This window comes from Psittacula echo, assembly GCF_963264785.1.
Source record: "Psittacula echo genome assembly, chromosome: 5".
NCBI lineage: Eukaryota > Metazoa > Chordata > Aves > Psittaciformes > Psittacidae > Psittacula > Psittacula echo.
Window position 1 is genome coordinate 2,734,665 of NC_137739.1, and position 13,489 is coordinate 2,748,153.

A 13,489-nucleotide genomic window follows, 5' to 3' on the forward strand; every position below is an offset into this window, starting at 1 on the left:
GGGCTGTTCACTGGCAGGGGGACAGCCCTTGGGTATCACATCAATAAATGCTGCACTTCTCACCCCAAGACTGCGCCCATCTCACTCCCAAGTGGGGTCCTCACCCCACTGATCCCTATGGGTCAGGGGGCCCTATCACCCCCCCAGCTCCAACCCCCCCCCCAGCTCCCTGCAGCCTGGGCAGTTGATATTAAATGCTTTATTTTCAATATTAAAAACCAGTATTTTTAATAACTAAACAATGCTAAATTCATCTTACCAAAAAAAAAAACAAACAGAAGGAGGAGGTGGGGGGGTTCTACCAAGGACGCTACAGCCCCGACAGAGCCTTCCCGGCCCCCCCCAGCCACACACGTACCGCAAGAGAGCCTTGGGGGGGGGGTCCAAAATGGCCCCACATCCCCTAAAGGAGAGGGGAAGTACCAGGCTGAGCCCCAGAGCCACATAGGGACGGGCGCTATGGACCAGAGCCAGCATCACCACAGCCCCCTGTGAGGATGAGGCCGGGCTGGGCAGCCCAGGGGGGATTTGGCACAGTGAGACCCCCGGGTTGGGGCAGGAAGGGGTTGGGGTACCCCTATATTCCATCCGTATCCCCCCCTCCCAGCACCAGCATGGACCAGGAGCCGGTGTGTTCCTGCAGCACCATCCCAAACCCACCCATGGCAGGATTTAGTGTCAAAAGGAGCAGCAGGCACTGAGCCCAACCTGGAGAATAGCCCTTGGAGAAGCCACTAAGAGAAAAAGGCCACTTGTGACCCCCCCCACCACCCCAGGCTGCTTAAGCCTTCCGGTGCCCACCTTGGAGCAGTGGGGTCCACACCGGGATGCCCTGGGAACGGGGCAGTCCCGGGGTGTCCCATGGAGCCTGCTGCAGGCTGGGGATGGGGCTGTAAACTGCAGGGAGCCGGGCATGTAAACACAGACCAGGGGATGGGAGGGCCCTGCCCGGGGGCTCCCGGCCCCCCGCTTTCCCAATGGACCAAACCCAGGGGATGAGGGGGGTGTCCACAAGCCCCAGCCCTCCCCGTGAAGCCGGGGAAGCAGCAGCATCCCCCCGGGAAGGGGGCTCTGGAGCGTGTACAAAAAGGAACGGAATCTCCCCCGGGAAGAGTCCTGTGCACCACGGAGCCCAGAGGGGACCGGGGCCGGGCAGGGGGGACCGGGGGGAGCGGGCCGGAGCCGGCGGGTGTTAGAGAAGAGACGAGGCTACGTTACATGGGGAGGGGGCTCGGGGGGTCCAGTCGAGTCGCGCATCCCGGGAATCCGAGCACTGAGATGGGTCAGGGAGGCTGCTGCTGCCTGCGGGGATACAGCCCTTGAGGACGGGATGGAGATGCATCCCTGCCCTGCTCCCCCTTTAGGGATCACAGCCCCATTATGATGGATGGGGGTCCCAGCTCTGAAGCCCATGGGGTTGCAGCCATGGCGTGGGGCCACCCAGCCCCATGACCACCAGCCCCGCACACACCTCACTTGATGAGGATCCCCGTGGGCCGGGCCTCGTCCTCGCTGGCGTTCCTCAGGTTCCTCTCCACTTCCTCTGAGGATCTGGGGGTAGAGCAGGGTGAGAGGCAGCCCATGGACCCCACCGTGGGCCATCAGCACCACGGGCACCGGTGACACCGTTCCCATCATACTCACGCCAGGAAATCCTTCACTTCCTCCACGGTGATGTCCCCGGTGGTGTCCAGCGGGGTCTCCATGCTGCTGTTGGGGGAGTCAATGGAGCTGGGCGAGAAGGCGGCCGGGTGCTCCTCAGGGGACCCTTTGGGGACATGGGGATGGGAGGCTTGGGGGGCAGCCAGGACATAGGGACATGGTGGGGTGCATGGCAGGGACATCATGGTGTGCACGGCGGGGACATCCTGGTGTGCAAGGTGGGGACATCCTGGTGTGCAAGGTGGGGACATCATGGTGTGCATGGCGGGGACATCATGGTGTGCAAGGCGGGGACATCATGGTGTGCATGGTGGGGACATCATGGTGTGCAAGGCGGGGACATCATGGTGTGCAAGGCGGGGACATCATGGTGTGCAAGGCGGGGACATCATGGTGTGCATGGTGGGGACATCATGGTGTGCACAGTGGGGACATCATGGTGTGCAAGGCGGGAACAGTGTCATCACTCACGGTCACTGTTGGTGGGGGAGTGTGGTCCCTCAGGGCTGCGCGGGACGTGGGTACCATTGGCTTGCGGCAGCTTCGGCGTTGCCATTGAGCTGTTGCTGGAAGGAAAGGCAGGGAGAAGTTACTGCGGGAGCTGGTGCTGTGGGATGAGGGTACAGGGACGCTGGGATACATCCTACCTGAGGCAGGAGGTGTCCTGGAGCCGGGCGACCTCCAGCCGGCACAGCGGCTCCGTCACGTTCCTGGCGCTCAGTGAGAAGCGCTCGAACTCGGATGGTGAAATCAGGTAGAAACCTGGAGCAGGGAACACCAAAGAGCCTCAGGAACACCCCCACGGGATGCAGGAGGAGACGGGGTCCCCCCTCCAACAGACATCGCTCACCCTGCCCGTGCTTGGTGAAGACGCAGGAGGCGATGCCGCTGATGTCCTCCTTACGGATGCAGCCGTAGTGGACCTGCGGCCGCAGGCTGGGCACGGTGAAGATGTGGATGTCGCCCAGGTTGGTGAGGCAGGCCAGGCAGTTCTCCAGGCGCTCCTCGGAGCTGGCGCTCGCCAGGCTCACCAGGGCCACCTTCCGCACCCGGCACCCTTCGTGCGCCGTCAGCTTGAACTTGGTCTTGGCGCTCACTTTGGGCAGGGTGAAGACCTGCGGGGTGAGAGGAGACAGGAGCCTGAGCAGCCTCCCACTGGGGAAGCCCTCAGCAAAGGGCAGCATCATCCCCTTGAAGGACAAGCATTGGGGTGCCCCAGGACCCGGTTGGTCACCTCCATCCCCATCCCTGCACCCGGAGCGATGGGGATACCCAGACAGGACACAGGACACGCTTTGGGTGGTGGTGCCCATGCTCACCTTGAACTGCTCCTCGGAGGAGATGAGCATGGAGTGGCTCCCCTGCATGTCAGGAGCCTTGGCCAGGTCCCTTGAGACCTCATAGGGCTCGGGCAGGGGGTTCCCCCTCCCGTCCAGCACCGCGATAGCCACCACGGGCGCACGGTGCATGAGCTGGATCTCCTTCCCCAGCACCGCTTCCACCGCCCGCTCCGAGAACTTCTCCTGCGACGGCACCTCCAGGGCGTAGGCGAACACCGAGCCCGAGTTGGTCCCTGCCCACATCGTGGGGCCATGGTGGGCAGCTGTGGGATGGGAGCAGCATCAGAGCCCCCTTCCCCATAGCCAGACCCACAGCTTGGGGGGGGGGGGTTCCAAGGCTGCGGGGCCCTCACCGTCTCGGAGGAAGGTGTCAGCGAAGTAAAGGCACCGCACGACCCCTGACAGGGAGTCATCGGCGGAGCGCGGCTCGATGCGGCGCTGCACCGGCGTCATCTCCACCTCGGGGGGCCCTGCCTGCTCCGCCAGCTGAGCATTGGCCTCTTGGACCTGCCGAGGGGATGCAGGCATCAGCCCCTGCCCCACGGGGATGCGGAGCATCCGTGGTGGTCCCCACTCCCTCCATACCCACCTTGCCGGAGGGGCTGCCGGTGCTGAGCCTCTTCTTGCCCGACACCCGGCTCTTGCGGATGCGGCGGAACGACTGCCGCAGGGACTTCTTGAGGGACTTCACGCGGGACAGGGGCCCCTCCATGGCCAAGGAGTCGTTGGGGTGCAGCGTACACCTGCGGGCACCGATGCTGCTCAGCACCCAAGACATGACCCTACGGGGGTCCCCAGCACCGTGATGCCCCCCCATACCTGGCCAGCACGGGGTTGCGCCGGTAATAGTCGAAGAGCCCGAAGCCGTGGCTGGTGCCGAAGGCCACGAGGTTCCACTCGGAGTGGAGGGTGACGGCGGTGACGGCGGCGGGGGGCACGCACTGCACCAGGACGCTGGGCTGGAACCCAGGGGCGAAGGGCAAGGGCCCGTTCCTTGGGGCCAGCCGGTCGTGGCCCTTCCAAGTGAAGCCCTCTCGGTCCTGCAGCAGGTCCACGGTGGCCACGCTCACGGCGTGCTCCGACTTCTCATCGCTCAGCTCCATCACCAGCACCTGCAGGGGACACACACGATGAACCCCCTGCCCCATGACAGCCACCCTGCTGCAAGGCAGGGGCTAAACCCCATGGGTAGGAGCCCTTCATGGGGGGCTGCAGGGTCTGTGCCCCCCCACAATGTTGGGGGGGGGGGTCAGACTCCACTCTGCCCTACCTGCCCCGCTGTCCCAGCCACCACCATCTTGGCCGTGTACTTGCACAGAGCAATCTTCTGCACCCCCAGGCGTGGGTCATCACTGTAGGGATCAAAGCAGCCCACCTATGGGAGGAAAGGAGGGAATGTGGGGCTGAACACCTTGATACCACTACGGGGCAGCCCCCAATGTCCCCCCCACCAGCTGCTGGGTACCGGCTGCAGTGCATGGGCTGCTCCAGGCATGATGCCTGGGACATGCCTGTCCCCACGTGTCCCCGCTCCCTGCACTGGGGCAGACCCACAAGGCAGGGCCCGTGGAACAAGCATCCCTTGTTGTCCCCATGGGCAGTCACACAGCAGCTGCGCCCCGAGATGAAGGGACACGTCCCCGGTGCGATGCCGGGATGGCTCCATCCTCTGTGCCTGTCTATGGCCTTGTGTGTCCCCGCACTGCGGTGCTGGGGGGGGGCAGAGGAGGGTGCTGGGGTGCCCACCTTGCGGAAGGGCGGCCACTCCTCCTCGCCCGCCTGGTTGAGGCTGTCGTTGTGCTCGCAGTCGGTCTGGAAGATGCTGGCGGTGCCCAGCTTGTAGAGGGGCTTCAGGGAGACCCCCGAAGCATCCCAGAACCGCACCGTGCCGTCCTCGTGCCTGGGTAAAGGCGGGGGGGCACGGGGAGGCCCCTGTTAGCGCAGGGCCCTGACATCTGCCTGCTAACAAGGGCTGCCTGTGTGCTGGCAGATGGGGGGGTAAGGGGGGGCAGAGGGTGACACACTCCTGCCCAGCCATCAGTGAGTGATGGGGCAGCTGAATGAGATGGAGCAGCGCAACCCATCCCATCCCCATCCCGTTCCCCCACTGCAGGAATAGGGTGAGGATGTGTCCCCCCCTCCCCTTCTCTCCTCTAGGGGCACGTTTGGGGTTTCCCAAGCCCCCCTCCCCACTGCCAGGCCACTCACCCCGTGAGGAGAAGCCCCCTTTGTGTAGGCTCCTGCGCCAGGTTCTTCCCCCCATCAATGGGCCAAGCCTGGAGGGAGAGATGGGAGGGACTGAACCCATCAGCCCATCCCGTGGGGCTCGGGCATCCCAGCATCCCCATCACTCACCGCAGAGGAGAGCCGGGGGCTCTGCTGCTCCCCGGCACTGATGATCCTCTCCCAGAGCTTGAGGGGCACGTTGGAGACGTGGCAGGAGCAGGTGATGGCAGAGGAGTGGAGCGGCGCCAGGTACGGGGCAGGGATGCTCGGCCAGCCCGGGGTCTGCAGGTCGATGGCCACCAGCTCTTCCTCCACCAGCACCACAAGGGCACGGGGGTTCTCAAAGCCTGGGGAGGGCACAGATGGCTGCTGCGAATGGAGATCCTCCCCCTCTCTGGCACCCACTCAAGGCCACCCCGTCAGGACCTACCTCCCTCGGCCACCTCGGGGCTCTGCACGGTGAAGAAGTCGATGACACGGGAGGTGAAGTCGAGCGTGGCCAGGGTCTGGCCCTGCAGCACGCTCACACAGTGCCGGTCGCCATAGCTGGCCCGCGGCATCCCCCCGCTGAAGATGATGAAGGGGTTCCTGGGTGGGATGAAGCAGCATCCGTCAGACCCTGCAGGACATCCTACCCGCATCCCCAGTGCCCATCACCAGCCCCAGGCTGTGCCACGGGGACGTACCCCGACTCGCAGGTCCGCCAGAGGATTTTGCTGATGGCTTTGCAAGGGAATGGACCTGAAATGAATCACTGAATCAGTGAGGCTGCAGAAAACCTTTCACATCATTGAATCCAACTGAGACCCCAGCACTGCCAAGGCCACCACTAACCCATGGCACTGAGGCCTCGTCTCCACGGGGTGTGAACACTTGCAGGGACGGTGCCTGCAGCCCTGCCCTGGGCAGCCTGTTCCAATGCCTGAGCACCCTTTGGGGCAGGAATTGTTCCTCAGCTCCATCTAAACCTGCCCTGGTGCAGCTTGAGGCCGGTTCCTCTTGTCCCATCCCTTGTTCCTTGGGAGCAGAGCCCAGCCCCTCCTGGCTCCATCCTCCTGTCAGGCACTTGTAGGGAGCGATCAGGTCCCCCCTGAGCCTTCTCTTCTCCACACTGAACCCCCCAGGTCCCTCAGCCCTTCCCCATCACACTGTGCTCCAGGCCCTGCACCAGCCCCGCTGCCCTTCTCTGGCCCCGCTCCAGCCCCTCAATGTCTCTCTGGTAGTGAGGGGCCCAGAGCTGAACACACAGGATTCGAGGTGCAGCCTCACCAGTGCCCAGCACAGGGGCACAATCACTGCCGTGGTCCTGCTGCCGCACTGGTGCTGATCCAGGCCAGGATGCTGGTGGTTCCTTGGCTGCCTGGGCACAAGCTGCCCGTGTTCAGCTGTCATTAACCAGCACACCCAGCTCCTTTTCCATGAGCAGTTTCCAACCACTCTTCCCCAGGCCTGCAGCATTGCCTGGGGTTGTTGTGACCAAGTGCAGGAGCCGGCACTTTGCCTTGTGGAACCTCATCCCATTGGCCACAACCCATGGATCCAGCCTGTCCAGATCCCTCTGCAGAGCCTCCTGCCCTCCAGCAGATAAAGATCCCAACCCTGAGCTGCAGCAGCAACACCAGGACAGGACCATCAGCCCCCAAACCCCCCTTAATCTCCCCTATTAACCCCATACCATAGGGGATGGTGGACATGACAGGCTGCTGGGTCTTCTGTCCGGCACCACTCACGGCCCACACCATGTACCCCCCATCACTGTGGGAGCTGACGATGCTCTTCCCGCTCTGCTCCCAAGCCAGGCTCTCCAACTGCTGCAGAGGCACATAAAGGATGCTCAGCACCCGGGATGGGGGCACACACACACAAGGCCATGCCCCCCTTAACCCCTTGCCACCTCCAGTACCTGGTTCCCAAGGAAGAGGTGCTGGACCACACGGGTGCTCTGCTCCCAGAGGACCACCAGCCCCCGGCTGTACCCGATGAGGAGCTGGCTGCTGTCGCGTGGATGCTCCTGGATGGACTCCACCGGTCCCAGCGCCTTCCCGCAGCGATACTCATCGGGAACACTGCATGGAGGGGACACAATGGGGGTCAGGGGGTGCTGGGGAGTGATGGGGAGGGGGTGCAGCGGGTGCAGGGCTCACCTCTGCAGGACCTCATCCGGGAAGAGGGTTTTGTCCTCCAGCAGCACCAGGGCGGGCAGGGAGAGGAAATACACTGCACCACCCTCGGTACCCAGGCAAGCCACCGCACAGGAGGACATGGGCAGGACCACTGTCACCCGGGTGATGCCAGGAGAGCACCTACAGGGAGGAATGGGGGGGGTTGTGTCAGCCCTATAATGGGGGAGCAGCAGAGAGACCCCAAACCTCCTCTTCCCCGGCGCCGCATCCCCATCAGCCCAGAAGGAGAGGGAGAACCTCAGCACTACAGCAATCAGAGCCGTTACCACCCCTGTGCCCTGCCAGCACCTATGAAAAGCTCAGGGCTGCGTTATCCCACTACAGCATCCCGGCTGGGATCAGAGGAGCATCCAGCAGATAAACCAGCACCACTGCGGGGACCTTGGGAGCTCCCACGCGCCATTCCCAGCCAGCAGCAGGATCATTCCCGACCGCAGCCCCATGGGGGAGCGACTGGAGACACCCCCCCCACACAAGCAAACACTCGGTGCTATCGGACCCTGGGCGTCCCGGGAGGCCGAAGCTGCGGGTCTCTTCCAGGTGGGAGCATCCATCCTTCTGGCACACCTCCCAGAGGTGCAGCGTGTTGTCATCCAGCAGGGACAGGAGCCAGCCCTTGGGGGGGGGACGACACGACAATGACAATGGGGTGGGATGGGGGACAAAGGGAGCTGCCCCCTGGGGACCCCTGGACACACACACACGCATCCCTACCTGGCCAGGGAGGAAGTGCAGCTGGGTGACAGTGGCCATCTCCTTGTGCAAGCCTGTCAGCTCCACGCCTGGCGCGCCATATCTGGGGGGGCCGTTAAAGCAACAACGAGGGTAGAGCCCCCCCTGCCCTAAATGAACCCACGGACCCCTAAATTCCACCCCCCCACACCACCGCTCTATCAGCAGTTTAGCCCCATGCCCCTGCAAAGAGCCCCAGGTCTGAGCATCCCTGATGATGGAGCCAGACTTGGTACCACCATAGAATCCCAGGGTTGGAATGGGCCATAAAGCTCATCCAGCTCCAAACCCTGCCACAGGCAGGGACACCTTCCACTAGAGCAGCTTGCTCCAAGCCCCTGTGTCCAACCTGGCCTTGAACACTGCCAGGGATGGGGCAGCCACAGCTTCTCTGGGCACCCTGTGCCAGCGCCTCAGCACCCTCACAGGGAAGAGCTGCCTTAGATCTAACTTGAATTCCCCCTGTTTAAGCTTAAACCCACCACCCCTTGCCCTGTCGCTCCAGTCTTCTGCATCCTCCCTCTCCGGCATCCAAACCATCCCTGCTTGGGATGCACCGGAACGCCTCCGACCGGAACGCCGCGGGTCAGGATGCGGCCGGCACGCGGCCGCCGTGGGTGTGCGAGGGCCAGGCCGGCTCCTGCCCTCCACCACTCCCTTGTTCCGGAGCAGAGGCGCCGGCAGCCCCGGCGCAGGGTGGGGATCGGCATGCGCTGGCACGGCCTCACTCACCAGACTGGTCCCGGCTCCTCTGCCGGCGACGCCGCTCAGCAGGAACCGGGGCAGGACCCGCACGGTGCTCCCCGGCCTCACCAGCATCCCATAGCCACGCTTTGCCCCATGCCGGTGTCACCGGGGCGTTGCACTGCTATGTCTTGGCATGCCGCAGGCAGAGGGGCATCGCTTCTTGCTGCCCCCCATTGCCCCCCGGCGCAAGGAACCAGCCCAGCGGCTCTGCCTGGACCAACAGGCAGGAGCTGTCTGGCAGCATCAAAGCATGTGGGGAGACCAAGCAGCACACACATAGGGCTCTGGATGCTACAAGGATAGGGGATGCCATCCTGGGGGCTTTCTCCATCCTAAATGGTGCCACGGGAGCACCGGTGACACCGGCTCACTGCAATGGGTGTCCAAGCCCCAGGAGATCCCCCAGGCAGTGGAAACCCCTTGTCTGCAGCTGGATCCACCCATCCCTGCTCGGGAAGCACCCATGGGTGCCCCCACTAACCAGTAGCACCAGTCAGGCCAGCTCCGGCTGCTGCCTCGCCTGGCCCCGGGAGCCTCCAGAAGCATCTTCCCTGCTCATCGCAGGGGGGCTGGATCAGACGATGACCATTGAAGGTCCCTTCCAACCCAAACCATTCCATGACCCTGGCACCAACCAGAGCGGGGCCGAGTGGTCACCGGTGGGAGAACCCCAAAACCACCCCACGGAGGACGCTCAGTGCACCGCAGCGCGTTCGCGATCCATGGAGGGGTTCAACACCACGGGGAGGGCTGGATCCAGCGCTCCAGAGCCAAGCATCCGAGCAGAGCACCCAGCGACATCGCGGCCGGGCTGGCACCGGCAGCACAAACCCCCCTTTCCCCACGCCATCTTTGTGCTGGGGGGGCAGCACCACAGCCGGGGGGCTGGGGAACGCAATGGGGGCTCCCCCCCCCCAGTGCTGACCCTGGTGCAGGCGCAGCCGCCCCCCCCCTCCCTGCACTCCCACCCCGCATTCCAGCGGCGCGGGGCCCCCGAGCGCGGCCGCATCCAGCCTGGGCCTGGCCGCCGGCCAGCGCCGCTCTGAGGCTCCTGCACGCCGCCGGCAACAAAGCCCGGCCGGGCCCCGCGTCCTCGTGTGCGTGTGCCCCCCCCCCCCGGACTGGGATCAGTGCCCATCACAGCCCCTCACCCCGGCGCCAGGCCGGCCAGAGGCCCCGCTGCCCGCTTGGATGGATGGGAGCCCGATGGGATAACAGCGGGATGGACCCCCCCAGAGCATGGGATGCCAGCCGGGATGCTGAGTGCCTCGGTTCCCACGGTGGTTTGGGCACCGGGGGGGGTGTCCTACAGTCACCCCCTCGCTGCCAGACCCAGCTGGAGGGATGGGTAAGCAGCACGGCCGTGTCTCCAATGGGATGGGAAGGTCTGGGGGGGTCCTTACCTCCTGCCCTCCGGGTGGGAAAAGGATACAGCTTCACAGCTCCAGCCTTGGTGCCGATGGCCATCACGCGCAGGACAGGGTCGTAGGCCAAGGCGCTGGGCTGGCTGGGGAAGCCGTGCTCCACTGTCTGCCGGGGGGGACGGGCAGGTTAGAGCCGGGACACCCACCCCAAACCCCCCCTCTTTCACCCCTATGGCTCTGACCCCACACCGGCCAGAGCTGCACCCCGGGATGGAGGGCCACGAGGATGCTGCCTCGTCAAGATGCCACCAATGCTGTCCCTGGGACATCGCTGCTCACCCAGTTCCCCCCTGACACCCCAAAACCCGGCCAAACCAAGGGCTTGCACCCACCGGCACTTTGGGCAAGGGTCCCCCACTCTAACCCCATACCCAAGGCATGGAAGCTGTAGGAGGAAGTGGGATCAAGCTCATCCCCACCACGACATCCCTGGGGGTCCATGGTGCCGGGCGGCAGAACCAGGCAAGCAAGACCCACCAGTGCCGGGGATGTCCCTGCCGGAGCCCTGTGCCCACAGGCACCTTCCCAAGGAAGTCCTGGCCATCCATGGCATGCCTGGGCACGCCGGCCTGGGAGGCGCCTGGCAATGGGGGGACACAGGGGACACCCTAAGGCGAGGGCATCGGTGGGGGGGAGGCAGCCCTGGGGGCAGCTTGGCTGAGCAGCGATGGGATGTGATGATAGGGAGGCCGCCGGAGCCAGCCTGGCCAGATCCTGACCTGCTCCCTTTGTCTGGGGCAGCTTTTCGCACCCGCTGGCACAGCCATCGTCACCTCCTGGCTCCCATTCCCCTCCACAGGGACACTTCTAGGAGCGTGGCAACATCCCTGCTCCATCCAGAGGGTCCCAGTGTGGATTGGGGGGGGGCGAGTTAGTGGATGCTTGTGGGTCTATGGGGCAGCCCCAGGCAGCGTCACCCCAAATCCCATAGGGATGCGCGCTGCGCCGGAGGGTGACGGCAGAGGCAGGGATGCTTTAGGCTGGACACCGCTATGACAACGACAGCAAAGCCCCACAGCGCTGCCCTCCCTGCATCCCCATCCCCATGGGGGACCCGCTGGCAGCCCCCCATCCACAGCCCTTCCTCCCAGCCGGCAGCGGGGCTGCATCCGGCAGCCTGTGCCGGCCCCGGCCAAGGCGCGCTCCCGGCCAAATCACAGCAGATCCCAGGACTGCTGGAGCTCGGGAGGAAAAACAACCGCTAATGGGAGGCAGGTGGGCAGCCGGCGGCCCCCGCGCTGGGCTGCATGGAGAGGGGCTGATCCCGGCCCCCCCCGCCATGTCCCGGTGGATGCAGACCCTATGGGGAGGCTGCTTGGGCGGGATGCGGATGTGGGATCATCCCCACTAAAACTGGGGGGCTCTGGACGGGGTGAGGTTTGTGTCCCGGCCGGACCTTCACCCGTAGCAGTGGGATTGGGGGGATAGGGATGTGTTGGGGTGGTGGGTGCTGCTCTGAACCCCCCATCGTGGCGCATCCCAACACATCCCAGCCCAGGGTGATCTGGGGGTGCCTCCACAGTCCCCACCAGGACTTTAGGGAAGCGTCCAATGCCAGGATGCTGCCAAAGGACGGATGGACACGGGCTGGGCTCAGCCAGGGGCTGCTGCTACCGTTGTGGTCCCAACACCACAGGGCTCCCGGGATGGGGTGCAAGGGAAAGGTCCGGCACCCAAGGGCTCTCAGGGTCCCCCCCGGGTGTTTGATGCCCCAACAGCAGGAAACCAAGTGGGGGCCAAGCTCTGGGCCTCGGGTATCCCCCCAGAGACACATCCTTGGGGTGCAAAGGGAGCCCCCGCGATCCCCACCACATCCCCTCCTGCTGACACAGGGCTCCAGCCCCCCGTACCCCACCCTTGGGCGGGGAGAGGGCCTGAACCCCCCCGCTGCAGCCGGGGATGCTCCGGGGCACCCCAAAACGCCGCTGCCAATGGGAGGAATCCATAGGGAAGGGGCAGGGGCTGGATACGGGGGTCGCATCCTTCTCCGGGGGCGGGAGGGGGACAACCCGTGGCGGGGGTTCCCGCTGCACCCCAAGGGAGTCGGGCACCCCGCAGCCATGCACCGGGGGGTCCCGGTACCCACCCCGGGGGTGCATCCCCCATTGCCTGCATCCCTACAGCGGGGGGCTCCCGTTGCGGTGCTCCCATCCCCGCGGGGGTGCACCCCGGTTCCCATGGGAGCGGGGTCTGCCCGCCCGCACCCCGCTCCCCCGGTAGCTCCCGGTGCTCCCGTAACCCCAACCCCCCCCCCCCCCCCCGTCCTTGCCTTTCCCCGCCCCACCGCCGCCGCAGCCCTCACCTTACTGAAGGCGAACAGGTCGTGCCGGATGCGGTCCCGGTGCGGGTCGGCACCCTGCCGCCGGAACCGAAACTTCATCATGGTGGAGCACGGTACCGGGAGGGGCGGGCGGGGCCGGTGAATCCCGCCGGGGGCCGGTACCGGAGGGGGATACGGGGGGGGCGGGGGGGGGTGTCCCGGTAACCGGTTATAAGGATCGGTCCCCGGCGGTTGATCCGGATCCCGGTCCCGATCCCGATCCCGGGTCCCCCGGTGCGCGCGCGCCGAGCCCCGGGGCAGGCACCGCCGCGGCGGGGCGGGGTACAAGGGGTTGATGGACAGGGGTCGCAACCAATCACCGCGCGTCTTCGCGGCGTGGGCCCGCCCACTGGCTTTACGCATGCGTTGGCGCGGGGGGTGATGGGAGTTGTAGTTCTTTGGCGGCGGCGCCCTCTACGGGTGCTTACTGCGTTGGTATTGGGTGGTTTTAAGCAAATTCCCACTTTTTCCTATAGGAAAATAGGGATGGGACAGGAAGGGCATTCCCAAAGTGTTTATCATGGTCACAGGGCTCCTTGATCCACAGGGAGCCCTGGATCAGTGCCTTTAGCTATGGGGTCTTTGGCCAGCAGGATGCTGAGCATCCTGCTGGCCCCTGCTATTGATATCCATGCCCCATCACCATGATTGTCCCCAGCATGGCACAGTGAGGGGAGAACCGTGCCCTGCACCCCAGTTTGGGGTGAGTCAACCCAAGGCAGGGCAGGGCTTCCCCTCCCTGCTGACTAACATCGGTCCTGGGGTGATGCCACATCGGGGTGACACAGCTTTTGGGGTGGAAAATGGCCCGAGGGGAGGGTTGACCTGATGCCCTGGTGATGGGCTCATGGATGG

General features: G+C 65.0%; 1 protein-coding gene across 3 annotated transcripts; it reads right to left on the reverse strand.

Moving 5' to 3' along the window:
* Positions 1 to 176: 176 nt before the first annotated feature.
* Positions 177 to 13,148, reverse strand: LLGL1 (LLGL scribble cell polarity complex component 1). 3 transcript variants are annotated; one of them, XM_080619264.1, is made up of 23 exons: positions 12,617 to 13,148; positions 10,323 to 10,420; positions 8,126 to 8,207; positions 7,911 to 8,026; positions 7,373 to 7,531; positions 7,132 to 7,294; positions 6,904 to 7,039; positions 5,915 to 5,969; positions 5,659 to 5,816; positions 5,358 to 5,575; positions 5,211 to 5,278; positions 4,749 to 4,902; positions 4,273 to 4,377; positions 3,822 to 4,114; positions 3,592 to 3,745; positions 3,356 to 3,509; positions 2,982 to 3,265; positions 2,513 to 2,777; positions 2,310 to 2,424; positions 2,134 to 2,228; positions 1,645 to 1,768; positions 1,472 to 1,551; positions 177 to 1,295 (listed from the first exon to the last, which is right to left on the reverse strand). In XM_080619264.1, exons 1-22 carry the CDS (start codon positions 12,995 to 12,997, stop codon positions 1,473 to 1,475), a joined length of 3,456 nt encoding a protein of 1,151 aa, XP_080475390.1. In that variant the 5' UTR covers positions 12,998 to 13,148; the 3' UTR covers positions 177 to 1,295; position 1,472. The 3 variants fall into 3 exon arrangements, with proteins under 3 accessions (XP_080475390.1, XP_080475389.1, XP_080475391.1); XM_080619263.1 differs by having other exon boundaries at positions 1,167 to 1,302; XM_080619265.1 differs by lacking the exons at positions 177 to 1,295; positions 1,472 to 1,551; positions 1,645 to 1,768; positions 2,134 to 2,228; positions 2,310 to 2,424 and having other exon boundaries at positions 2,676 to 2,758.
* Between the last annotated feature and the right edge of the window lie 341 nt (positions 13,149 to 13,489).